Raw genomic sequence first — 26,569 nt, forward strand, 5'->3', positions numbered from 1 at the left:
ACAGTTCTGTCTGAGTGGCACACTTCGCTCTGTTCTGCAATGGAAATAGAAGAATTTCTTTAAAGTAGGACACATGACTGTTCTATTCTTCACAACCTCCATTTATGGAGGGTTGGGTCCTGTCCCCCGTCTCCCCAATCCTATGTGTGCTACATACGTTAATAATTTTCCTTCTTCGTTTTCTCAACACCCACAACTTTGTAAACTTTTATTGATCTCCCTTCCCTCTAGGTTTCTTTTTTGAATGGAAAAGTGTGTGGCTTCCTTAACGTTTTGTGGTTGCAGCTGAATTAAAAGGGATGTGAATCACCTATATTTTTTAGCTTTCCAGGTTGATCCAGGTCAGGCCCGTGCAGAGCTTGTCTGCGGAGTGTGCCTTGTTAGAATAAAGCTTCTAAACTCAGACAAAGCAGCTGGTCTCTGACAGGCCTCCTGCCCTGGCTGGCTCCTGTACCCGGTTGCCCTTGCCTCTGCATGGGCCTGATCCAGGCTCCCATTACTGGAGATGGTCATAGAATCATAGAAACATAGAGTTGGAAGAGACCACAAGGGCCATCGAGTCCAACCCCCTGCCAAGCAGGAAATACCATCAGAGCACTCCTGACATATGGTTGTCAAGCCTCTGCTTAAAGACCTCCAAAGAAGGAGACTCCACCACACTCCTTGGCAGCAAATTCCACTGTCAAACAGCTCTTACTGTCAGGAAGTTCTTCCTAATGTTTAGATGGAATCTTCTTTCCTGCAGTTTGGATCCATTGCTCTGTGTCCGCTTCTCTGGAGCAGCAGAAAACAACCTTTCTCCCTCCTCTATGTGACATCCTTTTATATATTTGAACATGGCTATCATATCACCCCTTAACCTCCTCTTCTCCAGGCTAAACATGCCCAGCTCCCTTAGCCGTTCCTCATAAAGCATTGTTTCCAGGCCTTTGACCATTTTGGTTGCCCTCCTCTGGACACGTTCCAGTTTGTCAGTGTCCTTCTTGAACTGTGGTGCCCAGAACTGGACACAGTACTCCAGGTGAGGTCTGACCAGAGCAGAATACAGTGGCACTATTACTTCCCTTGATCTAGATGCTATACTCCTATTGATGCAGCCCAGAATTGCATTGGCTTTTTTAGCTGCCGCGTCACACTGTTGGCTCACGTCAAGTTTGTGGTCAACCAAGACTCCTAGATCCTTTTCACATGTACTGCTCTCAAGCCAGGTGTCACCCATCTTGTATTTGTGCCTCTCATTTTTTTTGCCCAAGTGCAATACTTTACATTTCTCCCTGTTAAAATTCATCTTGTTTGTTTTGGCCCAGTTCTCTAATCTGTCAAGGTCGTTTTGAAGTATGATCCTGTCCTCCGGGGTGTTAGCCACCCCTCCCAGTTTGGTGTCATCTGCAAATTTGATCAGGATGCCCTTGAGTCCATCATCCAAGTCGTTGATAAAGATGTTGAATAAGACCGGGCCCAAGACAGAACCCTGTGGCACCCCACTAGTCACTCTTCTCCAGGATGAAGAGGAACCATTGATCAGTACCCTTTGGGTTCGGTCAGTCAGCCAGTTACAAATCCACTGAGTGGTAGGATAGTCAAGACCGCATTTTACCAGCTTCTTTACAAGAATATAATGGGGCACCTTGTCAAATGCCTTGCTGAAATCAAGGTAGGCTACATCCACTGCGTTCCCTTCATCTACCAGGCTTGTAATTCTGTCAAAAAACGAGATCAGGTTAGTCTGACATGACTTATTTTTCAGAAATCCATGCTGACTATTGGTGATCACAGCATTCCTTTGTAGGTGCTGCTCCAGAATCTTCCCTGGTATTGATGTCAGACTGACTGGGTGGTAATTATTTGGGTCCTCTCTTTTCCCCTTTTTGAAAATAGGGACAACATTTGCCCTCCTCCAGTCTGCCGGGACTTCGCCTGTTCTCCAGGAATTCTCAAAGATGGTTCTGAGATCACATCAGAACCTAGTCTAGTGTGCTAGATTAGGCAAGCTTCTGGTGATATCTAGCAAAGCCGTTATTAATAGTGTGATGGAAAGAAGCAGCAGATAATGACTTCCTATATATCTTGTTGTGTATCTAAGCAAATGCTTTGAACAAGATAAAGTTGCAACAGGAGGAGGATGTGGGAGGCCGTTGCTCTGCTTATGTTTGCTGTTGCTAATAGAAAAGGATGTGCTTAGGACCTTTCCAGACACTATATATTAAGAATATGCATCTAATTGCTAAGAGGAAAGCCTTAAATGGCGTTGCCTCCCCCTTCTTTCTGTCATTACATTCCGGTCACAAATATGTCTGCAATCTTAGTTTCTCAGGCTGTACCAGCTACCAGCTACCACCAGCCACAAGTCTCCTGCTCTTTCAATCGTCTCCACCCTTTCTCCTTTGTTGGTTTGCTTGGAAGTGTGTCCCAGAACACCTCTCCTCAAATCCGTTTTCTACACCAACTTTTAAAAAATGAAATGGTTGGCTTTACCACCTAGTTTCCTTGCCCTGTTGTAACTAAGCCTAAGAATGTGAAATTGGAACAATCACACATTCCTCCCCATGTTTAACTTGGTGTCTCCTTCCTTCCTGTACCTTTTCCTCTGTTTTTCCCAGGTTGAATTTTAGATTGTAAGCTCCTTGGGGCAGGGAACTGTACTATTGCATTCTGTAAAGTGCTGAAGTGCCTATGCACGTGGATTGCGTTATGTATAAATTATAATTAATAGCAGTAGTGAGTAGTAATAACGATACAGAAAGTTTGTTTTTTGATGTTCACATACAGAAACTGGTTAAACCATTGATTGGATGATTAAAGATGAATGTTGGAATTTACTGCTAGCTAAGGATTCACATTTCTGAATTATAAGAATTGCTTAGGACAGCTTTTTTTTCTTTTTTTAAATAAAAAGCGGTGTATCACCTCTAAAATGAAGGTGGCTTTTATGCATAAAAAAAGGTTCATCTTCAATTAAAAGTTATAAGAAAACAATGTGTAATGAAATATGTACAGAAGCACTGTGTTCATAAAGGATCCTTACTTTGAAAAGAGCAGCTTTTCAACTGATAAATGTAGCCAGTAGTGTAGTAAATGTAAACAAGACTAAGAGTGATAGCAAAGCCTGTTTTGGTATACAGTGGTACCTTGGGTTACATACGCTTCAGGTTACATACGCTTCAGGTTACAGACCCTGCTAACCCAGAAATAGTGCTTCAGGTTAAGAACTTTGCTTCAGGATGAGAACAGAAATCATGCTCCAGCGGCAGCAGCAGGAGGCCCCATTAGCTAAAGTGGTGCTTCAGGTTAAGAACAGTTTCAGGTTAAGAACAGACCTCCAGAACAAATTAAGTGCTTAACCCGAGGTACCACTGTACATGCATTGCATTTTGAGAACCGTTTCAGACTAGCTCATCATGCTCTTCAACACACATCTACTATGCTTCTGTTCCATGCATTCATTCCCTGTCTAGCCACACATACCTCCTAGAAGAAGAAACTCTCTTTTGAACTTTTAGACAAACATACATCCTAGGGATAAAAGGGGTAGGAAATTGAACAGGAAACTTAGTGTTGCCATTGGTCCGCATCGTATGCCTGTCTTTGTAGCCAGCATTTTAACCTTCTTAAACAAGAGACTGACCTTTTGTTTTGTTTTTATTTAACAGGTTGCAACTAATGACGAAGCTGTCGTAACATTGCTTTGTGAATGGGCCGTGAGCAGCAAAAGAGCTGGCAAGCATAGGGCAATGGCTGTGGCTAAATTATTGGAGAAGAGGCAAGCTGAAATTGAAGTGGAAGTAAGTTATCTTTGCAGTATGACAGCTGTGTGCAGGGAGAGAGAAATGCAGTTCATATTTAAGTGAGAACTAGCTTTGACCATGAACTACAGCCTTATAAGCAAGTTTAACGCAGTTTATCCATCTTGGTTCATAGTGGAAGGTTCAGGCCCTGTAACAAGCATCAGAAGTCTTTAATCTCTCATGCAGAGGGAAGATAGGATGCTGAGAATGCCAGTCTTTATTCCATTCTTACGTGTCATCTGGCCACATCTCAGATGACTCTAGATTAATTTGTTTGTTTTTCCTCGCACACAAGCAGAGACCAACAGGTTGAACAACAGGTTCTTTTCCCCCTCCCCTTTTTGCTTGTGTGCCCCTAAGTAATAGGGGAGGGGAGGGCAAGTGCAAGTGCATTCATAGCTGTTGTGTTGCAGTTCTACACTGATTGCTTCTATCCTGTCTTATTTCTGCAGCGATGTGGTGAGGCAGAAGTCTTGGACGAAAAGGAATCAATTTCTTCAGCATCACTTGCTGGATCCAGCCTTCCCGTTTTCCAGAATGTCCTCCTTAGGTTTTTAGACACCCAGGCCCCCTCATTATGTAAGCATCAAATCCTCTCTGTTCCAGAGCAGGATGAAACTCTGTGACCTTTTGTCCAGCTACTGGATATTCACTATTATTATTGGTGACTGTATCATTTTTTCCCCTCCCTCATTTCTGCCTGATCTACAGATTTTTATTTTTTTCCCCTAGAAGGCTTTAACTTTCCGAAACATTGTGTTTTGGGAACTAAAGTATTTCTGAGCTTTGTTTTTGCCTTGAGGCAATTAATGTAGCTTTTTGTTTCAGAGCTTGGGGGGTGGGGGTGGGGAATGTCCTGCCTGCCCCACTCCAAGTTTGTTTTACCTTGGACCAGTTGCTTTACAGACTAAACTTAGACTGTACAATCTAACATTTGGCACTAGGGAAAACATAAACTAAAACTCTGACATTGTCATTCTGTACATGCTTATTCAGAAGTAAGACTCACAGTTTATAGTGGGATTTGCTCCTATTAAATATGCACAGGATTGTAGTGCAAATGTGTCAGATCTGAGCATCAAGTTAGCAGCTCATCAGTTTATTACCAGATGAAACACAGTTGTCCTCCAGTGCTTATCAGAGTAGTTTACACTTTTTTATACCTCCCTTTGCAATTTGTTCCTGGTTTCTCCTCATAGGTAAGCCAATAGTGGTCCCACATGCCCTTGTTGCGTGTCCACAAAGGTGGAGCTGATAGTCTGCACCTGCCATATTGTGACTGGAATGCTGTTCTCAGAACTGGGGCAGCCACACTGAAAGCCCTGCTCTGAGTTACTGTGGAGCGGGCTTGTGATATCTTTGGAACCTGAAGGATAAACTTCTGATATGCTTAACCATATGCTGAGCCTGTATATGTTGCTTTCTGACACTTGTGTGTGTTTGTAGTAGTTAGAAAAAAAGAGCAGAACTCCGTAAGGGTTTATGGAGTGGGAATGTCGGTGCATTCAGGTACCATATACTATGGGTTCTAATAACCGGGTTTCCTCCACGTCATTTAACCTATATTGGTTCAATAGTGCAAATATATTGTCTTGATTGTCCAATTCATGGTACATTATTCTTGCAACTTCCAGAAAGCCTCAATGAGATCAAATTAATGTGTTAAGCTGCAAAGGGATACGCCAATCTGAGTATTTTTCAGAAGTGTTGTAGGACCTTCTTATATGGGCTGACTTTTTGAAGCCTGGATTAATCCCATGAGAAGGATGGTTTGGGCTGCAATTAATAGTCATAGAGTCAGAAGGGACCATGAGGGTCATCTGGTCCAACCCCTTGCAATGCAGGAATATTTTGCCCAATGTGGGACATGAACCGATGATCCTGAGATTAAGCTTCTCATTCTCTACTGATTGAGCTATAAGGAGTGGGGTTAACTAACCTGTCTTGCTAGCAGAAGCCTGTGTGAGGACTCCTACTGGCACAACGGGCCTTCTCCTAAATCTCTGGAGGGATGGGAGAACAATTTGTGGGAGCAGAGGGGATACCAATCTGTTGGACAAGCAAGCTGATGTAACTTATCTCCTTAGGGCCGTTTTGAATTCTACCCTTTGGGTCTGAAATATTTAAGTAGCTATTTGTGTAACCTTAATTTTAAGGTTGTGGGACGCAGGTGGCGCTGTGGGTTAAACCACAGAGCCTAGGACTTGCCGATCAAAAGGCCGGTGGTTCGAATCCCCGCGATGGGGTGAGCTCCCGTTGCTCAGTCCCAGCTCCTGCCAACCTAGCAGTTCGAAAGCACATCAAAGTGCAAGTAGATAAATAGGTACCGCTCTGGCGGGAAGGTAAACGGCATTTCTGTGCACTGCTCTGGTTCACCAGAAGTGGCTTAGTCATGCTGGCCACATGACCCGGAAGCTGTACGCTGGCTCCCTCAGCCAATAAAGCGAGATGAGTGTCGCAACCCCAGAGTCAGTCATGACTAGACCTAATGGTCAGGGCTCCCTTTACCTTAATTTTAAGGTAGGCTTACTTTTTTCTTTTTCTTTTTAAACAAAAGCTGCTTGAGCCTAATGATAATTAATAAAATCTAACCTTTTCTCTATTGGTAGCTGACCCAAACAGTGAACATGAGAAGATGGAATTTGTGAACCTGGTGCTGCTTTTCTGTGAATTCATACGGCATGATGTTTTCTCCCACGATGCTTACATGTGCACTTTAATATCACGTGGAGACTTATCCATCACTGCAACCTCTATGTCTCGCTCGCCAACTGGGGAAAATATGGATGAACAGTATTCTAGGGAACAAGATGTGAAACTGGAGGTATGAAGTGCATTGTAGTTTGCTTCTCAGCTTCACTAGGTCAAAAATGACAACCTGCTGCTGTTTTCTCCCTACCCCACTTTATACTAAGAGCATTTTGAAAAATAATAATTGTGCTGCCTAGAAAGCTTTATTGGTGTTGTTCATCAGATTCTCAGTGCCAACCTTTAATGTAGCCCCTTTTAGCCAGTATAATGTGAGCAGTCCATGCTGCTGCTGCTGCTACTCACCAGTTTCTGGAGGGATTCTGTTGGCATGAAAAGCAATAGGAGTGTATGGTCTTCTCATGTGACCTGGGATTTTGCACAAGTGTGCACGTGTTTTATCCTGATGATGCAGGACGAGAGTTGCACTGTGCAGAAGCTTCCATGCCAACAGTGCAATATTGAGATCTCGAGATCTCAACATTACCCTGCTCTCAGGATGAGGCCCTATTGGCTGTGCCACAGCCTGCAGAAATATATCTGGCACCATCCAGGTAGAGGCCCTGCCTGGTTAACAAGTTTATGGAACAGTTTCTCACAGGTGCCAACCTTGCTGAGTTTTCCTCTGGGGGTCATTGATACCTGACCTTGAGAACTTTTCAGGTTGCTGGATTTATTGTTATATTGTAATTTATACTGGTTGTATTGTTTTTGCCTTTTGCTTTTTTACCGGTTTTGTTTAGAGGAGTGTCTTCCAAAGTTTTAAACTGCCTTGGGATTGGAATGGAAGACAGCATATGAGATTATATAAGTTTCATTTCCTCTGAAGGGACAGACATGTAGTTTGGGGGTTCTCCTAGATTCATCTGTCAGTGGAGGCCCTGGTTACTTCTCTGGTGATGGGTGCTTACTGCCAACTTGTGTTGGTGTGTCGACGATACCCATACCTTTGCCACCATGATTCCATATACTGGTAACCTCAGGACTGGACTACTGTAACAACTCAGGACTGGGTTACCTGAAGGACTGCTTGCCCCTGTGTAGACCTGCAAGATCACTTCGAACACCTGGGATATTTTTGCTCAGGCCAGCACACTCTACAGAATATCATATAGTGGTAATGTTAAAACAGGCAATTTCCTCCTTTCCCCCTTCACTCTGGAATGCCCTTACCTCTGCCTTATGATGTGAAGCACCATCAGTTATTTGCTTCAGATGTCTTTATGAAAATGTGCAGGCTTTCCCTAACCCGTAAGATTGGAACCTGTATCATTGATTTTCTGTGTTTGCTTCTGTGATATTATTTTACTGTTTTTAATGTTGATTGGTGTTGTTTCCATGGTACGTAGACATTTTTTAAACACGAAGGGTTCTGTTCGTTGATGCCATTCTGCTTGCACATCAAAGTTTTGCTTGCACAATGAAACCTCCCTCTCCTCTCCTTGCACAACCTCAAAATCCGCTCTGGAGAGTTGGGGGACTCTCTGGAGCAGAATATGGGGGCACGAGGGGAGAGGAGAGGAAGGAGATATAACCCTCAGTGGTTTAGAAATATTTATTAAATAAAAATATATATTATGCAGATGAATGAGATAATAGCTTTGACACATTATACTTAAAGGTAGTTCGTGGCTAAATACAGTCTAGAGCTGCCATGATGACGAAATGCCTGTTGCATAAATGAAATGTGATATTTTGCACCTATTGGGCTCTGATGGATCTAGATCTTTTTATATAATAAAGGTGTCGATAGAATTAGTTACATTTGCATTGTTTTATATGTCCATGATTGGAATTGGAAGGAAAGGGTGTCCTTCTAAGGTTTGAGCCCAAATTTTATTTTTAACTTTAATGGTTGTTAGGTTCTTTCCTCAAAACCAATCCATTGCTATTTGGACCTGCAAGAATCATGACTTTAGACTTTTATTTCTGCAAGGTTTCATCTCAGCAGCAGCACAATCTCTTGTGAACAGTGGTCCTTTATACAAATTGCACTGTACTTGGGGAATACGCATCCCTCTAGAGAAGTATTGATGGTTTAGCTGTAGCCTTTCTCTAATCTGATCCCATAGCAAAGCAGACATTTCCCAGGAGATTACGCATTCATTGTAAACAAAACATTCAGGCTATCGCCCTTGAGTGCAGTTTTCCCAAGCTTGTTATTATTATTTTTTAAGTATGACTTCAGAAAGAGACCATTTTGAGTGTTATATATGTTGGGGGCAGAAATGTCTTCTGTCTTGTTTAGTCTAAGAATTTTAGTATTGTGCTTTTTAAAACTGAGTGATTTTTTAAATCTTACGTGGCCAGTCACCCATGCTTTACATCATGCTCTGACTGGTGTTTCTTTTTCTCTTCGGTGATCATTAGGACCATAGTATTATGGAACATATGTACATTGACTCGGGAACTGCTAATATTTTTGATGACATAGACAAGAATGACTTTAAGACAGACTTTGGTTCGGAATTTCCAGTAGGTCTAACTTCGGATTTTTTCAGTTAAAAAACCCATTCTTCACTTTGCTACGTGCGTCAGCATGATCTGAGACATGGAACACACACTTTTACCAGCATTTTCTGCATTTCTTCTGGTATTCTCAAAATATCTCGCCCCTTTCCCCCATACTCATCCTTTCCTTCTTTTAAATAGCATCATGGTCTTAGGTTTACAAAAGATGCCTCACCTATTTCCACTGTGGTAACCTTGATACCACTTCCACTGTGTTTAAACTGCCACCATCATGAACATGTCACGAGCAGTGAAACATTAACTCATATCATTTATACTTACTGAAACCATTTAAAAAAAATAAAACAAAAACATTTTGCCATTCTTCACTCACAATATTGAGTGCTAACATTGGCCCCCTTATTAGCTGCTTTTTGAAAATTGAATCAAAATGGTTTTAGTTCCTGCATATTTCAATGCAATTGAATGTTGTTTTCATTGGCATGCATCAGGAGTAGCCAACGTGGTGCCCTCCAGATGTTGTTAGTCTACAGTTCCCATCATCCTTGACCATTGGCCATTCTGGCTGTGACTGATGCTAGTTGTGGACCAACATCTGGGAGTTGCCACATTGGCTGTCTCAGACATACATCATAAGTTACCTATTCTGAGGTAAAATGAAGCTGCATTTTTTGGCCATACCATAAATTCAATGGATATTTCTGTTTACAGTATTAAATGTTTGTTTACATGCCTTAGATATTTTCTCCAATGCCTGGGGAGTCTTGTGAGAATCTGAATTCCGTATCAATGATAGACAGAAGAATTTCAACAATGAGTGAAAAGTCTATGAAGAGGGAAAAACTGAGGGAGCTGATTTTTCCATCAAACTACAACCTCCTTCGCCATTTGCAATATGCAACACATTTTCCTATACCTCTGGTAAGTAACTTCTTTCTGTCTTTGAAGAGGAAGTCTATACACATGCAAGCAAAACTGCTTAGAGGTTTTATTTACAATTAAGTGGGATGCAAATTCTGTTAAATAAATAAATTGCTTACCGGCTTACTTCAAACTAATGACAATTCATTTAGCCAGGTCGTGGCTCGTTGTTTTGTTGTACTCATCATACAAAGTGTCACTGAAACAGGTGAGTGGTAAATTAGTTGACTCAACTCATTTCCTTATATCCAGTTGGACTTAGCCATGACTAGTTTAACCTGGATTTGGGTTCTTATATGAATATTTTATCCAAGTACATTTTGAAAACTGTACATTGTCCGTCAAGCATATCATAGTCTTCAAGCAGATTAACATGAAAATAGAAGCATAAGCATGGGGCTTGTTCCTGTGACACCATTTTTTATTGTTACATCTAAACCAAACCCACTGTGTGTACTCCCTTAGATGAATTACATGCTTCTTATATACATAACTCTAAATGTCAGTGTTATGAAAGCAACCATCTTAAAAAAGGCTCACAAAGTATTCAGTCATGCCACTTCAAGATATCTGAATGTCAAATTACAGGTATGCAGGGGGAGAATTCATAGAATTGTTGAGTTGGAAGGGATCCTGAGGGTCACCTCGTTCATCCCTCTGCAATGCAGGAATCTCAGCTAAACCATTTGCCACGGGGCACTTTGAGTAATACCCATCCAAGTCATACACAGAGTAGACTATTGAAATCAATGACTAATCTGAGTGTGACTATCATTGTATTTCACCCTTCAGAAACAAAATGTGACAACTGCTTGTGACACATTGTGCAACCAAATTCTACAGAGCAATAGCTACTAGCAATGAATATTGTATCTTGGGGTGGGCCTATTGCTTCTTTCCCTTAGCAATTTCTCAGAAAATGCAGTGCCCTTGCAACTGAAGCTCTACCTGAAGGAAAGATGGAGAGATTGTGTGCTCTAGCTGGGGTGGGGGCGGGGTCAATGCATTTTTAATGAGCAATAAATTGTCTAGAATGGTCTGCAGTCTCAACTGAAACATCAAAGTGCTGTCTCTGTTAATGCATTTTCTGGGGGAGTATTATTTTCTTTACGCGACCCGAAAGCCTTTGTCACGTTCAGTCGAAATGTCTTTGAAAGGTAAAAATACAGAATTGGGTCAAAACAGAGATTTGACACACCAAGTAGCAGGGTGGATTCTTTGGCTTTGAAGAGCGTTCGCCTGAGAGAGCAGTCTGTGGTTATAGCTTTGCTTTGACTCAGAGTATACGGGATCCGGACAATATGGTAAGGAACAAAGCATATTATGTAGCTTGCAGTGACTAAGAGTATGTTCACCAGAGCTTTCTTCACATTGTCGTAGCTCACGTTGTATCTGTTTCGATAGAGTAATCTGATCACAAGGAAGTTAGAAATAAGCACTATGGCGGAAAAATTGAGAAATATGGCAGAACAAATGAAATTAGTGAAAACATGCCAATCTCTTCCCACCGTCGTTTTGAAATCAATGCAGCCCACATTGGCCGTTTCTTTGATTTCTTTGATTGGAATTGCCATGTTTGGCACCATGATAAATAGAACCATTGCCCAGACTACTGCTGATATCATCTTAGCAAAGCCAGGCTCCTGGATGCGATAGATCTTGCAGCTGTGTATTAATTGAAGGCAACGGTCCATGCTTACAAATCCCAAGAATATGATGGATAAGTACATGTTGATATAGATGAGGCAAGCTGTGACTTGGCAGTGGAATATTTTCAGTTTCCAGGGAGCAACTCCTAAATCAACTGCGATTTTCACCGGCAAGGCAAGGGTTAGCAAAAAGTCTGCTGTTAGCAGGTTAATTAAGTAGACGCTCATGCATTTGCGATGTTGCTCTGCCTTCAGGAAGGTCCACAGGGCAAAGCAGCTCCCAATGAACCCAATAAGAAATATCAAGTAATAAAAATAAGGAAATGGCTCCATTGCAGAATAAACATTGCAACCTGAGGAATTGGTTATGCGCATCTTAAATGCTTCACAGGAGAGGCAAAGTATGTGCACCTTTTCTGAGAGACAAAACCTGGAGTTGGAAGAGAGAGAGAAACAAACAAACAAACAATAGTGTCGTACAGTATCTAACGAAATCTGTGACTGTTCTTAAGAACAGGTACCCCCAAACTCGGCCCTCCAGATGTATTGGGATTACAATTCCCATCATCCCTGACCACTGGTTCTGCTAGCTAGGGGTGGTGGGAGTTGTAGTCCCTAAACATCTGGTGGGAGTTGTAGTCCCTAAACATCTGGTGGGAGTTGTAGTCCCTAAACATCTGGTGGGAGTTGTAGTCCCTAAACATCTGGAGGGGTTGCCTGCTTAAGAAGCTCAGGAGCAACTTTCCCCATTCTGGTGCCCGCCAGATGTTTTGGGCTATAGCTTCCATTGGGCCCAGCCAATGGTACACATACATTTTTTTAAAATGTTTAAAGCAACTTTTTGACAAATCTGTTCAGTGTGATGCTGCATTCATATGAGAAATGCATTTACTCCAAAGCATTTCCTGTTCAGTTAGCACAGCTGATTGCAGGCTTAATCGTCCCAGAAATGGAACAAATAAGTGTGAACACTGCTTCTCTTTTAGTTTTATTTGGTATTCTCAGACATCCCTAGGCATAGGAGGTTTTAATTGAGATGCAAGAAAACCATATTTGCCAATAACATTTCCATAGTTTGATGGTCTAATTTTTTGCAGCAGGATCTGTTTTGTAGATGTACTGGTAGAAATCATTGCTAGAGCCATGCACGCTGAAGAGGAAGTGGCTATTTTTAACATTTCTAAGAAATGAAATGCAGTAATGATTTCCAGATGAAGAACAGTGAACCTTCAGCTTCCATTTGATGCACCTCATAGATGTTTGCCCCCTCCAGTTGTTGTGGAGCTGTTGGTGTACAAACAGAACTGTAGGTTAAACGCTGGAATCGTTATGTTGGCAGTTTTACAACAATAAAATGTGTGTGTATCAATTTACATTTTTTTCAAGAGCTTTGGCTGTAAGCAGAAGTGGTTTTTAGTGCATTCTTTTGAAGTGCACAAATATTATACCACAGGTATGCCATCATTTTCAGAGATACAGTGGTACCTCAGGTTACATACGCTTCAGGTTACATACGCTTCAGGTTACAGACTCCGCTAACCCAGAAATAGTGCTTCAGGTTAAGAACTTTGCTTCAGGATGAGAACAGAAATTGGGCTCCGACAGCGTGGCGGCAGCAGGAGGCCCCATTAGCTAAAGTGGTGCTTCAGGTTAAGAACAGTTTCAGGTTAAGAACGGACCTCCAGAACGAATTAAGTACTTAACCTGAGGTACCACTGTAGTTAGTAAAGGAACCTAGTTTATATAGCTAGCCAACAAAAGTACAGTACAGCAAGGGATAGTCTGAAAAACGTCAAAGCCAGGCAAAAGGAGACTCCATCAGAGAGGAGGCAAGTGATAGTGCCAAGCGTCGGACATCTCTGTGGCAGTAAGTCAGCTTTTAAATGACTTTTGAAAACTGTTCATTTTGTCAGGAAGTTATCTTTCCCCAATAGTTTTCTGATTTCTATTATCTTTTGTTTTGTTTTGTTTTAATTTTATGGTTTTATCTATTGTTCTAAACTGATTCTATTTTTTTTAATGAGGTAGTGATATATAAATATTTTTATAAATAAAAATAAATGAGGATGAGGGCCCAGTTTGTATGTACCTCTCTACAGACAACGAAATTGTCCATTTATCCAAACCTTTGCAATGACTTGATTACTCTAAAGTAGCATCTACTCTAATCAACTTGGCAAGGCAACTTTTAGATGTATCTGCACCTTTCAATGGGTTTCACTTCTCCTACAACTATGTAAACTAAAGATTTGCAGATGGTTTGCTTATTCAAGTCTGTAATAGCTATGGGGATGTATTTTTTCAAGGGCTTTCTGACCACAGCCCATTGCTACCTCATTTCTCACAACTCAGAGACATCTATAGCCAGCTAACTATTTCATATCTTGTTTTTATATCCTGCCTTTCCTCCAACCACAGGAGCACAAGGTAGCTAACAACATAAACTAGGCAAAAATCAAACAGACATCAGTGGCAGAATTAAAACCTCAGAATCAAGCTAATCAACAGCAGTAGCAGCAAGTAACTGTAGCACTACTAAAACAAAATCTGTTATTAGCCAAATCAAAGTAACCAAGGGCTTGTTGGAATAAGGTGGCTTTTGTTTGCTTACAGAATGCCTGAAATGTTGAAATCTGGTGGGCTTCTCTTCAGGTCATTAGGTGCATACCAGCAGCTATTTACTAATAGTCAGCAAGAGAGCCTGGTCAGGTTGAGTACAATTCAGCATTGCACTCTTAGGCTGGTGTCGTGTGTTATGACAGTGGTGTGGCAAGTGTTAAAATACGCCTGTAATGTGTGCAGTTAACTGACCATGCGGATCAGACTGCTAATCTGCCAAGTTCCCAGTCAGCAAGGGATATGTGGTGCCTGAGGGTTGATAAGTGTGGAAAGTCAGTTATTTTCCCAAGGTCTGAAGGCACATTGCTGAAGCTAAGCAGGTCTGGGTCTCTGCATACTATCCTCACCATGTGGAAGTATGCCATTGGTCAACTTTGGTATATCCTACGTCCATTTTATTAGTAGCTTACACAGATGATTCCTTTTAAATCTTGGGAGTCTAAAGAATTTAACCAGAACACAGTGTTAGAAAGATCTGAGAGAGTTTGGGAGCAACCACTATGAAGGGATGAAACGCATAGGAATGCAGGAAGCTGCCTTATATAGAGTCAAATCACTGGTCCTTCTAGCTCAGCATAGTCTATCTGACTAGCAGCAGATCTCAAGGGTTTAAGACCGGGTTCTCTCCCAGCCTTTCCTGGAGACGCCGAGGATTGAACCAGGGTCCTTCTGCATATAAAACAGAGATGCTCTTCCACTGAGTTTAAATATCATAATCTTCCTTCTGAGAAATGACAGTCACTTTGAATCAATTACAAAGGAAATTGCACTGTGGTCCTGAGATAGTGAATGCTTGATTCTATCAACTCCTTCAACAGAAAAAGTCGTTGCAGTTTTTGTGACTATGAAGTTTCAGCATGGAGTATCTACACTGAGTTTGTCCCTAATTGCAAACACTAACAGTTTACATAGCCTGCGTTTTGTATTTGCGTCAATGATAATAATGACTGGCTAAAGTATTTTAAAAGGTACATACCTGTTTTATAGTCCAAAAAGCATTGAAGAAGTTTGTTAAATGTCCTGTTTAGTATTGTCAGGCGACCTGCTTTTTGCCTTGTGGCCAGCTACTTTTCCTTTTGCTCTTTATATAGTTCGTATCTTAAAAGAGACTTTCCTGTGGCTTTCAAACACATCAGTTGACGTCTATGAAACCAAAAGCCATCTGAAGGTGTGTGCATGTGCGCACACTCTTAAGAGTTCAAAATTATTCAGTGTTGCAAAATAATACTTCATCCTCCTCTTGTGAGGAAAGCAAAGTTGTGTGGGAAAGCAAAGTTGCTGTAATGACTTGAGACCATTATCCTTTTAATTTTTGCCAGTGGAATGCCAGAACAGTGGAGATAGTAGCAGAATAACGCACCTTGCTTTCTCAGGGAGCAAACTGGAGTGTGAGGTTCAGCAGAGCATAAATATGTATGTAATTTTAAAGGTTTTAATTAAAGCAGTCCTTCAGTGATACTATCTAGGTGGTGCACAGTCCAGCAAAATTAATTGCAGCAAGTTTTAAATTAAATTAACTGGTATTAAAGGTAGAGGTAAAGGACCCATGGATGGTTAAATCCAGTCAAAGAGAAGTATGGGGTGTGGCGTTCATTTCACTTTCAGGCCGAGGGAGCCAGCATTTGTCCACAGACAGCTTTCTGGGTCATGTGGCCAGCGTGACTAAACCGCTTCTGGGGCAGCGGAATTACAATGTTATGACTAAAATAAATAAAACATTGTTATAAAAGCATAATTTAGACAAACAGGAAAAAACAAAACAAAACATTGAATTGACTTTTGCTAATCTCAAGAGATTTTAGCGTAGGTTGAATTCTTCCACTGAAAGCATTGGAACTTGAACTACCGTATTTTTCGCTCTATTAGACGCACCAGATGATAAAGCGCACCTGGTTTTTAGAGGGGGGGAAAGTATTCTTTAAAGGGAGCGCTGAGCAGAGCGCGCTTTGTCCCTTCCCCCACCTCCCGCAAAAGCCAGGGATAGCCACACAAAGCCTCTGCAGGGCAGCGGGATGATGGCTCCCCGTGCCCTGCGGAGGCTGTGCACGGTTAAACAAGAAGCCAGGACAGCCAGCGGGATCGCTGCGATCCTGCTGGCTGTCTTGGCTCATGGGATAGCCACGCGCAGCCTCTCCCGGGCGAGGGGAACCTTCATCCCCTGCCCGGGAGAGGCTGCACGTGGCTAAGGCTCCCCCAAGAGCCGCGCTCCCTTTAAAGAGCGCGCGGAGTGTGTGTGCAGCTCTTGGGGGCTTTTCCCCAGGAGGGAGAAGGGGAGCACTGAGCAGAGCCTCCCGCCTGCATTCGCTCCATAAGACGCACACACATTTCCCCTTACTTTTTAGGAGGGGAAAGGGGCGTCTTATGGAGCGAAAAATACAGTATATCGGGATCATTTCATAACGTTCCTGTGTGTCTGTGTTAAGGAATTCCTTTAGTACCAGCTACAGTGTGGCTACCGTTTTGTTGTTGTTGTTGCTTATGTTAATTGTTGCAATGGAGAGATGCACCTATCTGTTTCTCGGAATTTAATTTGGAGTGATACAATTACATAGATTAATAATAGTGCCACCAACTCTGAAATGGCTTTATTCTGAGAAGCATTCATAGCAATTTTTTGCAATAACTGCAGACTATGGTTGTTGTTGTCGTCTTATAAAAACTACTGATAAAAACTACTGATAGAAAGACTGTGGTCTAACTGGCTTCTTAAATTCATTTCCCTCCCCATGCTCATAAATCCAGAAGCAGGTTTGTGTCCTGTGTTCAGTAGACAACCACCGAATGAATGAAAAAGACCTCACATAAATATGTTTTCTATGCAAAAAGGACCCCGGTATTCTCAGCTTTCTTCGTTGGGTCCAATGAAAAGAAAGTTTTAAAACCCCCCAAATAAACAAAATCATATCAAACAACATAAATTTTAAACTTAGACTTTTAAACTTAGACATTCCAGATAGTGATACAGTCCCTGAAATACTTCATATTCTATCTTCATACTTATTGTGAAGCCTTGGGTGTGACCCTCATATCCCTCTAGTTTGTAATTCTTTCTAACAGGATCCTGAGGGAAGCTTATCAACAGGGCACGAGGCAACAGCATTCTCATGCTTGTCGCTATCATGTAGTATTTACAGGTATACAGCCTGAGACTATGGATGTTCAATTCAGCAATCATGGGTAGTGGTGGAGCAAACTTGAGGAACTTTGGTTCATTGGAGCTGAGGAAATGAGTGCTGAGCATGGCACCCTTACATTTTGGAGGCACCTGATGTGATTGCGAACAATGAAACATCAAACAGGAACTGAGAAGCAGAAGAAAATCGGGACTGCTTCCAACAAGGCTGACCCTAAATCTCAAATCTTGCTAGAAGGAACAAGACTTCCATCCCCCAGATAATCTCATTTCCATCAAATCTAGCTCCCTAATGCTACAGAGGTTTCTCCAGTTCAAAATGAACAGTTTCCAACAACATATTGTGATATCTAATAAGGGGGAACTGTTCTCATGGCCTACTCAACTCTGAGCATCAGAGTTGTGTATAACAGAAGGCCTCAAAGCATCTGACTAGCTCTCAGCTGCGGAACTGACAAGAGAGTTGCAACCTTTTGCTGTGCTGAGTCAGACTTGAACCATACCTGCAGCTTTTGTTTGAGAAACCATGTCCTCCCAAACCACTGATCTGCCTATATACTCCAGTTGGCATTGTTTCCTGTTGTTCCCTCCTTCTGACAAGAAGGGAGCAAATATCACCATTGCCAAGAGTGTGCACCAGTGAGGGAAAGCAGATCTCTGAACTAATATTCATACAATACACCTGGGAACTGTTGATAGGAAATTACCCCCTCCCCCCATTGACTTAATTTACATTGCTACTGGGATGCCTGATGCTATTATTGGGTTAAAGTTATGAGAGAACTGTTTTAGTTGAAGAGGCTGCGTTTGCAAAAGAGAAGGGTTGAAGATTTTCACTGGAGAAATTCAAGAATACAGTTGTACCTTGGTTCTCAAATGCCTTGGTACTCAAACACTTTGGTTCTCAAACTCTGAAAACCCAGAAGTACTGTATTTTTCACACCATAGGGCGCACCGGACCATAGGGCGCACCCAGTTTTTGGGGGGGGAAATAAAGGGGAAAAAATTATTTCCCCCCCAGGCGCGGGGCTGGGGCGGGGGAAGCTCGAGCTTCCCCTGACCCCAGCCCCCAAACAGGCAGCTCTCTGCAAGCCGTGGGAGCGCTCCCACTGCTTGCTGAGAGGTCCGCGAAGCCTGGACGCGCTGAGCTCAGCGCGCGCAGGCTTCAGCATGCAGGCAACTCTCTGCAAGCAGCGGGAGCGCTCCTGCTGCTTGCGGAGAGGTCCGCGAAGCCTGGACGCGCTGAGCTCAGCGCGCGCAGGCTTCAGCATGCAGGCAAGTCTCCGCAAGCAGCGGGAGCCCAGCGCTGGGCTCCCGCTGCTTGCGGAGAGGTGTGCGAAGCCTGGAGAGCGTGAGGGGTCGGTGCGCACCGACCCCTCTCACTCTCCAGGCTTCAGCGAAAGCCTGCATTCGCACCATAGGACGCACACACATTTCCCCTTCATTTTTGGAGGGGAAAAAGTGCGTCCTATGGTGCGAAAAATACGGTAAGTGTTCCTGTTTTCAAACATTTTTCAGAAGCCGAACGTCCAATGCAGCTGTCGGCTATTGTTTCCAGGGCACCTGCACCAATCAGAAGCTGCACCTTAGTTTTCGAACATTTCGGAAGTCAAATGGACTTCCGGAACTGTGTAAGTTTGGCGCTTTTGTTTTTGCTATTTATTTTGTGTTTTTGTTTTTGAGGCTTTTTCAATTAATCTGTTTTTGTGACTGTGTGGAACCCAGTTCAGCTACTGATTGATTGATTGTGTGACTGTGGAAATGGATAAAAGCCCCCACCCCCAATCCAAACAATGACTATCATCAGGGCAGGTAAGATTTTTTTTTTAATTTTTTTTTTATCATCTACAATACTGTCTTATTTATTTTATAGTACAGTACACTTATTATTGCTTTCATTTTATGGATCAGTGGTCTCGTTAGATAGTAAAATTCATGTTAAATTGTTGTTTTAGGGGTTGTTTTTAAGAGTCTGGAACGGATTAATTTGTTTTGCATTATTTTCTGTGGGAAAGCGCGCCTTGGTTTTGGAACACTTTGGTTTTGAAACGGACTTCCAGAATGGATTAAGTTTGAGAACCAAGGTACCACTGTATAACTCTTCTGATAAGGGATTCTTTCTAGTAATACAACATTTATAAAATTAGAAAGATGACAGATAGATAGATGATATATATTAAATAGCCATTGCTGAAATCCACATTATTTTATTTTGATATAAATTCAAGCACAAAATGCACATAGCACTCATGTTTGTATGACTTTTGCATACAAATATATTAATAAAAAATCGAGGAGCCAAGTGAAACAATCAGTTCATTCACAATAGTGATAGTGTCTTTTAAGTCAGCTACAGCTGTCCATATTGTTTAGGTTCAGTTAAGGTGTGAGACAGTCAGCGTCACCTCCTTACTGGTTGCAAGAAAGAAGGCAGTGAAGTGAGGGCTAGCTGAGGGCAGGCTCAGCTTGGTGAGGCACTGACCCATTTGCACTCAAGGACCAGCCTCCCATTGGGTCCATCTTAGCATATTGTAAATAGCTTGCTCTCATAGAATCAAAGAATTGTAGAGTTGGCATGCATTCTGATGGTCAACTTGTCCAACCTTCTGCAATGCAGACGACGAAAGTATCCATGACAGATGGCCATCCAACCTCTGCTTAAAAACCTGCAATGAGGCAAAGTCCACCACCTTCCAGCCGAGTCTATTCCACTATGCTCTTAATGTCAGAAAGTTCTTTCTGATGTTTAGTTGGAATCTTCTTTCTTGTAACTTGAAGCCATTGTTTCGAGTCCTACCCTCCAGAGCAGGAGGAAACGAGTTTCCCCCCTCTTCCATGTGACAGTCCTTGAGATATTTGAAGATGGCTTTCATATCTCTTCTCAGTCTCCTCTTTTCCAGGCTAAACATACCCAGTTCTCTCAACTGTTCCTGATAAGGCTTGGTTTCCAGATGCTTGATTGGAATTTATGGAATAACTACTGTTTCACAAATCACATTTGACTTTTTAGATCTAGAGTTTTCTAATTCCTCAGACACCTTCAACTTGAGGTGCAATTTTTGGTACAACCTTTCCTTGAAGGGTTGGCAAAGAAATACATAAATAATAGGATCAAGGCAAACATTTGCAGCACACAGGAGCAGAGAAAGTTCCTTTAGGTAAAACAACACCTCTTTTGTTAGGCAGTTATAATGATGTGAAGCAGTTTGACTCAATGTGTATGGGATTCTTACAACATGGTATGGAACAAAGCAAATGATAAATACAAGCATGATGGTGAAAATATTCCGATTGGTTTTTTTCCTTGACCGTTTGGAGTTTTTCCTGAATTTTTGGTGGGATAGATATATTTTCCTTGCTATAGAACTGTAAAAGGCTATTAGGAGTAAAAAGACAGTCCAAAAAATTCCTAAGCAGATGTAGTTCGAAGCCTTGTGCCATTGGACTCCAAGTTCATTTTTGAGGTTCACACAGCTCTTCGAAAGATTTTTGGTAGGATGTTGATTTGTTAAAATTGTATTGGGAAGTGATATCACTATATGAAGTGCCCACACGGCTACACAGATACATCTGCTACATCGAACAGTGTGGAAAGATGCGATGAACTGAGGCTTCACAACTTTGTAGCATCGGTCGAAGCCTATGAGACCAAACAGTGTTATGCTGATATACATATTTAGGTAAAATACGACAGCCGAAAAACGGCAGACGAAAACACTGAGCCGCCAAGATCCAATTTCTGAATCGGCGAAAACTTTAAATGGGAAAGTTAAGCTCATGATGAGGTCAGCAACCACAATGTTCTTGAGATAGACAATAAAACTTGTCTTGCTGGGAATGTACAGAAAGACCCAGGCTGCCACCCCATTCAACAGGATTCCTCCTAGAAAGATCAGACCGTAGGCAACTGGAAGAACTTGTTTTCTTATTATCTCATTGAAGCTGCAGGAGTTTCCTAGAGGAGTGCTTGAATTAGGCATCTCTAGTGCATTTTCAGTTCCTGTGAGAAGAGAAAGAAAGAGTTATCCACAAGAAGAATCACCTCCAGCAGAATCCCCCCATGTATATAGCACTTGAAGACCACATTCAGGATTTATGTGCTGCTACTTTGGAACATTTTTGCATGGAGCTAAATCACATATGTTTCCACAAGAGCAGGAATAGGGAGCCTTTTTCAGCCATTCTTGGGAACTTTCCAGGGGTGGCATTTGCCTGCTGTGGGTGCGACCAGAGGCAAAAATGCATAGAGCAATGCTTATTCAGTAGGCTGAAATATAATGTACTTTGCAGTCAGTGTAGGTTTCACATCCATAGGTGCAAACTTTCTGGGGGTTTTTCGGGAGCCTAAGCACCAATATTGTCTTGAGCCAGTGTGGTGTAGTGGTTAAGAGCGGTAGTCTCGTAATCTGGGGAACCGGGTTCGCGTCTCCGCTCCTCCACATGCAGCTGCTGGGTGACCTTGGGCTAGTCACACTTCTCTGAAGTCTCTTAGCCCCACTCACCTCACAGAGTGTTTGTTGTGGGGGAGGAAGGGAAAGGAGAATGTTAGCCGCTTTGAGACTCCTTAAAGGGAGTGAAAGGCAGGATATAAAATCCAAACTCTTTGATATTTGCTACTATGAAGAAGTTTGAGTACTATTGTTGTATAAGGGAGGGATAAGAGAACACACAGAATAACATAACCAGTGAAGCTGAGCAGCTGTTGGCGAATGTTTGATGGGTGTACTAAATTGGACCATGGGTCCAATGCAAGACCAAACCATCACCTCTTCTACCAGCAGATGGCAAATGATGATAATAAGAAGAATATAATTTATTTTTTATACCCTGCCCATCTGGCTGGGTTTCCCCAGCCATTCTGGGCAGCTCCAAACAATATTAAAAATACAATAAAACATCAGACATTAAAAACTTGCCTATACAGGGTTGCCTTCAGATGTCTTCTAAAAGTCAGATAGTTATTTATTTCCTTGACATCTGATGGGAGGACACTCCACAGGGTGAGTGCCACTACTGAGAAGGCCTTCTGCCTGGTTCCCTGTAATCTCACTTATCGCAGTGAGGGAACCCATTTAGGGCTTTAAAGGTTAGCACCAGCACTTTGAATTGTGCTAAGAAATGAGCAATAAGATACCATGAGAGGGCTAGCTAAGGTGACAACCTCCCAGATGTTACAACTTCCATCAGCTTTGGCTAGCATGTCCACTGTTCAGGGATTATGGGACATGTAGTCCAACAAAGCCATTTCCCGTCCCCGGGGAGATGCCGGTGCGGGCTGGGAGCGGTGACCCTGGGGAAATTCCTAGTTGATGTGCATCAGCAGGGCTCCCCCTTCTGGTGGTTAACCCTTCCAAGACTCCTGCAGACGGGCAGGAGTCAGATATAGCTTAAGCCAATACCACTCACATTCTGTAACCACTCACATTCTGTAACCAATAAAGTTGTGGCCTTTTTGCCCATTAATCTAAAATACTGTTTCATGTGTTTTTTATTCCACTTCCCGGGAGGGTTTGGGACCTTGCCACGCAACATCTTTGAGAGCGCCACATTAACTACCCCTTGTGTAAGAGATTATAAAAGGAATTCTGGAGTGAGTGTAAATTGCTTTCCTGGGGGGACCACCAAACCTGAAACTGCAGGGTGAAATCTTCAGCGTTGCTGAAATAGCCTTGCTTACCTTATTTTCTTGGATCTTGTATGTTGTCTTGTATATTCACTTGACTGTTTAACGGTCTGGGGAGGCTTTCCGTTCTAAGGAACACATGGAGTCTGCCATTCTTGGGTAGGTCTGTATGAATAAGAGGAGTGAAAATTTAGCTGTCAGGTAAAAACTGGGATCTTAAATTTGAGAAAAAGATAGTATTTTCTCTTATTTGACATGGCTGGGAAAGTTAAAATACCTTGAGATACACTAAATTTATAGTATGAAGACTTTTACTGCAAATGTATGTTTTCTTCCCTCCCTTGTAAGTGCCATGCGATCTGCCCAATTTGAGAACCCTAGTTGAATATACAGTTCTTGGTTCTGTTGGTACAGCTCTCCAAAAAAATAAGCACTATTGGGTCCTGTTGATTTCAAATGGAGTAAATTAAGTGCTTCAGTGGGGTTAACTTTAGCAATTGTATATAAACTCTATTTCCAGCTTTTACTGAAAGGCAGGGTTCTGCTGCACAGGGTCCTCTTCTGCAGACATTGCTAGACTCTTACTAGAACTTGATAACCCTGTCCATTGATTTTAATCTGCAAAATCAACATTGCCAATTACACAGCCCTCAATGTGGTAAGAATTGATTTGAAAACGCAACAGGAAGCATTTCCAGTACGGTTCTCAGTACAAAATAAGGTGCCTGTTCTTCATAGAGGAGCCTATAGGAAGACAGAAAAATCCCTGGGTTTATTTTCTTGAGGTTCCTTTTGCTCCCTTTTTTGTCTGTCTTTCTGCTTTTCAGCCTAGTAAACATAGGGTTGGACCCATGATTTATATCCTTTATTTGGACTCCTTCAGGAGGAGATTTTCATCAGTTCCCTCTGTCTCTGCAACCCCTTGAAAATGGGCTTCTGAGAGTTGGCATGGGAATAGCATGGGAAAAGGTGGCCAGGGGCTGCAGGGAGAGGCAGACATCAGCAAAAATCCCACCCCCCTTTTCTGCCAGTAGGTAATGTCCTGAGTGTAACTTAATCCAGGAAAAACTAGGACTAGTGGGAGCAGGCTGTGGGATTCAACCCATTGCTGTATTCTTACTTTCAGCTCATGTGAAATGAACTGATAATTTTCAGAAAAGAAACAGAACAGGATTATTCTTTTTTGCAACATGTATAACTGAAACATATTCTTATTTGTAAACATTCTGCCATTGCCCTTATTTACGAGGTATGGTAACTGTTTTCTGGTCTCTCCTTTTGAAGAGATCTTTTTTTTAAAAAAAACATTGATATTTGTACATTCACATTATAACTGCCTCCCCAAACAGCAAAGTATCGTGAATGTGTTGGAGCTACAGCTATTCTGTATCAAAATGCAACCAGTTAACATTTCAAATTCTTTTTTAAAAAAATCCTTAAATTTAAAAACTTTATAAATCCTTTGAGAACCCCAAAACACAAAATAAATTGACATAATAATAAAAGAAGCTTTTTATAACTTCCTCAGAAGCTCATGTGGTGCTAGATAAAACAGGGTGAATTTAGTACAGCATGCAGAGAAGAGTCTTCAGCCCTATGTAAGTTAGGTGAACCTTAGTAAACAGAATAAGCTATTATAAGTACTGAATAGTACCCTGTTATTCATCTGTGAAATATTGGAGGATGTGACGGAACAATACATTTCATTACTAGAAGCCGCACACTTTGAAAAGTTTTATTGGCTTTCTGCTTCCAATTTTTAAGCTGAGAAAATGACTTGCATTAGGATTAAGCGTTTCCATATGAAGGAGTCTTTAAAAAACAAGCTTATGCTTATTTGAATGCTTCAGTTGCATTTACTTACCAATTTGGAGAGTCCGGTATCCTTTCAAGCTATTAAGTAACTAAAAAATATGTTTCCGAATTCAAGCAGGAATAATGCTATTCCTGTCCTGCCTGGTTTAAAAACTCTGGAACTTCTTGAACTCCAAAATTGGGCTTGAAAAAAGCCATTGTTAGTAATGTTTCTTGTTGGTGCCAAGTATGGGTTAAGTGTCAAATGCTGCAGCTGGCCAGCTCTCATATACTTCCACGAAGGGCAGCTCTGAACTATTTAAGTGACAAACCGCAGACCTTGGCAAAAAAAGAGGAAATGTTGTGAAAGCTGAAATCTTACCAGTTGCTAGCATATAGCCCCTGTAGATTTTTTTTGCCTCACTCTTAGAAGCATTCTATAGAACAGTTAAAAAGAGCTGGCACAGCATCTCCCAGAGCACTTTTTAACAGTTAAAAAGTGCTCTGGGAGATGCTGTGCATTTATCTCTGGAAACTGTTCAGTGCAGTTCCGCTCTGGGTTGCTGAACTACAACTCCCATCATTCCTGACCATTGGTCATGCTGGCTGGAGTTGGAGGCCAACAACATATGAAGGGCCACAGGCTACCATCACTCAGATGATTATTCTTACTAGTAGGTTTCTATCCCACCCTTCCTCCCGAAGGAAGCAAGAGTAGCAAACACCAAAATTTGAAAGCAGTCCAGTAAAACACAATTTAAACATTTCAAAACAACCTAAAACATTTAAACACTCACAGCTTCTGAAAACATTAAAAAAACAGTCACGTACCTGCATAATTATTAATTCCATGTTTGCCATGGCCAGTGTCTATCACCCATCAATTGCCTGGGTAAACAGGAATGATTCTAAATCTGTCCTGGAATTCAGTAGTGAAGGAGACTGGTACCCTAACCAGGACGGGCATTCCACAAACGGGACCACCCCTGAGAAGGCCCTGCCATGGACAAATGGGTTTGCTGCACTCCAGCTTCCTTTTAGTATAATGAAGTGACTGGTGGTTTTGTAGCAGTGCAAGGGAACTTGTGCTCAATTCCTGACTCGTTCATACGGTACTTGGAGAAGAAGTCATGGCCTTATTAATGGAGTGCTTTCCTTACGTATGAAATTGGAAGTAACTTGGCATTCTTTTTAAAGACAAGAATGAGATCACAATTGGCACAAGATAGTAAACCTTCAAATGAGAATTTCTAGGGAAAGCAGTTTGATTCCTCTTCAACTATACCCGTTCTTTTAGTCAACGGGGAAAACCACCATCTGTTGTGAGCTACTTTGGACAGTGTGGGAAAGAACTTGTGTTTCTGATAAGTTGTGATTGCTGGCATCTTTATAATGACCTTTAAAAAAATGTTTTCTAGGGCATTGAAAAACACACTATCAGAAATAGGGTATAAATACAACTATTAGAAATTCAACTATCATAATTCTTTGCTTCTTTGAATCATTAACGTAGCTCTGCTTTTGGATTCTGAGAGATGTTCAAAGGACACAAAATAGCCACTGCCTCCACATAAATATATTTCTCACACCAGCTGTTTACATGTGTGAACAACCAGCTTTTGCAAGAATCACCTGCTCTCTATCCTGTGAGCTGAGAAAAAAAATCACATGCTGTGATTTCTTAAGTTTATGAAAGGGAAGTTGCTTGGGTATTTCACTGCTGATCTACCCACATGAACTTTGAGGAAGCCATGGTGGCGCATGACCTGAACAAACTCTGAATGGCAAAAAAGAGGGAGTACCTGTATTGTGTCAAGGCAAGGAC

General features: G+C 41.8%; 3 protein-coding genes across 7 annotated transcripts in view; 1 reads left to right on the forward strand and 2 right to left on the reverse strand.

Moving 5' to 3' along the window:
* The window catches only part of MED12L (mediator complex subunit 12L), a 187,995-nt gene that overhangs the window by 51,859 nt on the left and 109,567 nt on the right, over nt 1-26,569 (forward strand). For 3 of the 5 annotated variants that reach the window (XM_053390283.1, XM_053390285.1, XM_053390286.1), the window contains exons 11-15: nt 3,651-3,782; nt 4,238-4,364; nt 6,395-6,609; nt 8,904-9,008; nt 9,744-9,926. In XM_053390283.1, the coding sequence (XP_053246258.1) occupies nt 3,651-3,782; nt 4,238-4,364; nt 6,395-6,609; nt 8,904-9,008; nt 9,744-9,926 (762 nt within the window). The remainder of the gene's footprint in view (nt 1-3,650; nt 3,783-4,237; nt 4,365-6,394; nt 6,610-8,903; nt 9,009-9,743; nt 9,927-26,569) is intronic. The other 2 variants (XM_053390287.1, XM_053390288.1) reach the window with 1 other exon arrangement.
* GPR171 (G protein-coupled receptor 171) lies at nt 10,275-15,273 on the reverse strand. The gene is made up of 2 exons (XM_053390294.1): nt 15,171-15,273; nt 10,275-12,005 (listed from the first exon to the last, which is right to left on the reverse strand). The coding sequence occupies exon 2, from the start codon at nt 11,948-11,950 to the stop codon at nt 10,985-10,987; it is 966 nt and encodes a 321-aa protein (XP_053246269.1). The 5' UTR covers nt 11,951-12,005; nt 15,171-15,273; the 3' UTR covers nt 10,275-10,984.
* Nucleotides 19,490-25,081, reverse strand: P2RY14 (purinergic receptor P2Y14). The gene is made up of 3 exons (XM_053390291.1): nt 24,815-25,081; nt 23,005-23,115; nt 19,490-21,327 (listed from the first exon to the last, which is right to left on the reverse strand). Exon 3 carries the CDS (start codon nt 21,305-21,307, stop codon nt 20,294-20,296), a length of 1,014 nt encoding a protein of 337 aa, XP_053246266.1. The 5' UTR covers nt 21,308-21,327; nt 23,005-23,115; nt 24,815-25,081; the 3' UTR covers nt 19,490-20,293.

The sequence above is a fragment of the Podarcis raffonei genome, chromosome 5, assembly GCF_027172205.1.
Source record: "Podarcis raffonei isolate rPodRaf1 chromosome 5, rPodRaf1.pri, whole genome shotgun sequence".
Taxonomy (NCBI): domain Eukaryota; kingdom Metazoa; phylum Chordata; class Lepidosauria; order Squamata; family Lacertidae; genus Podarcis; species Podarcis raffonei.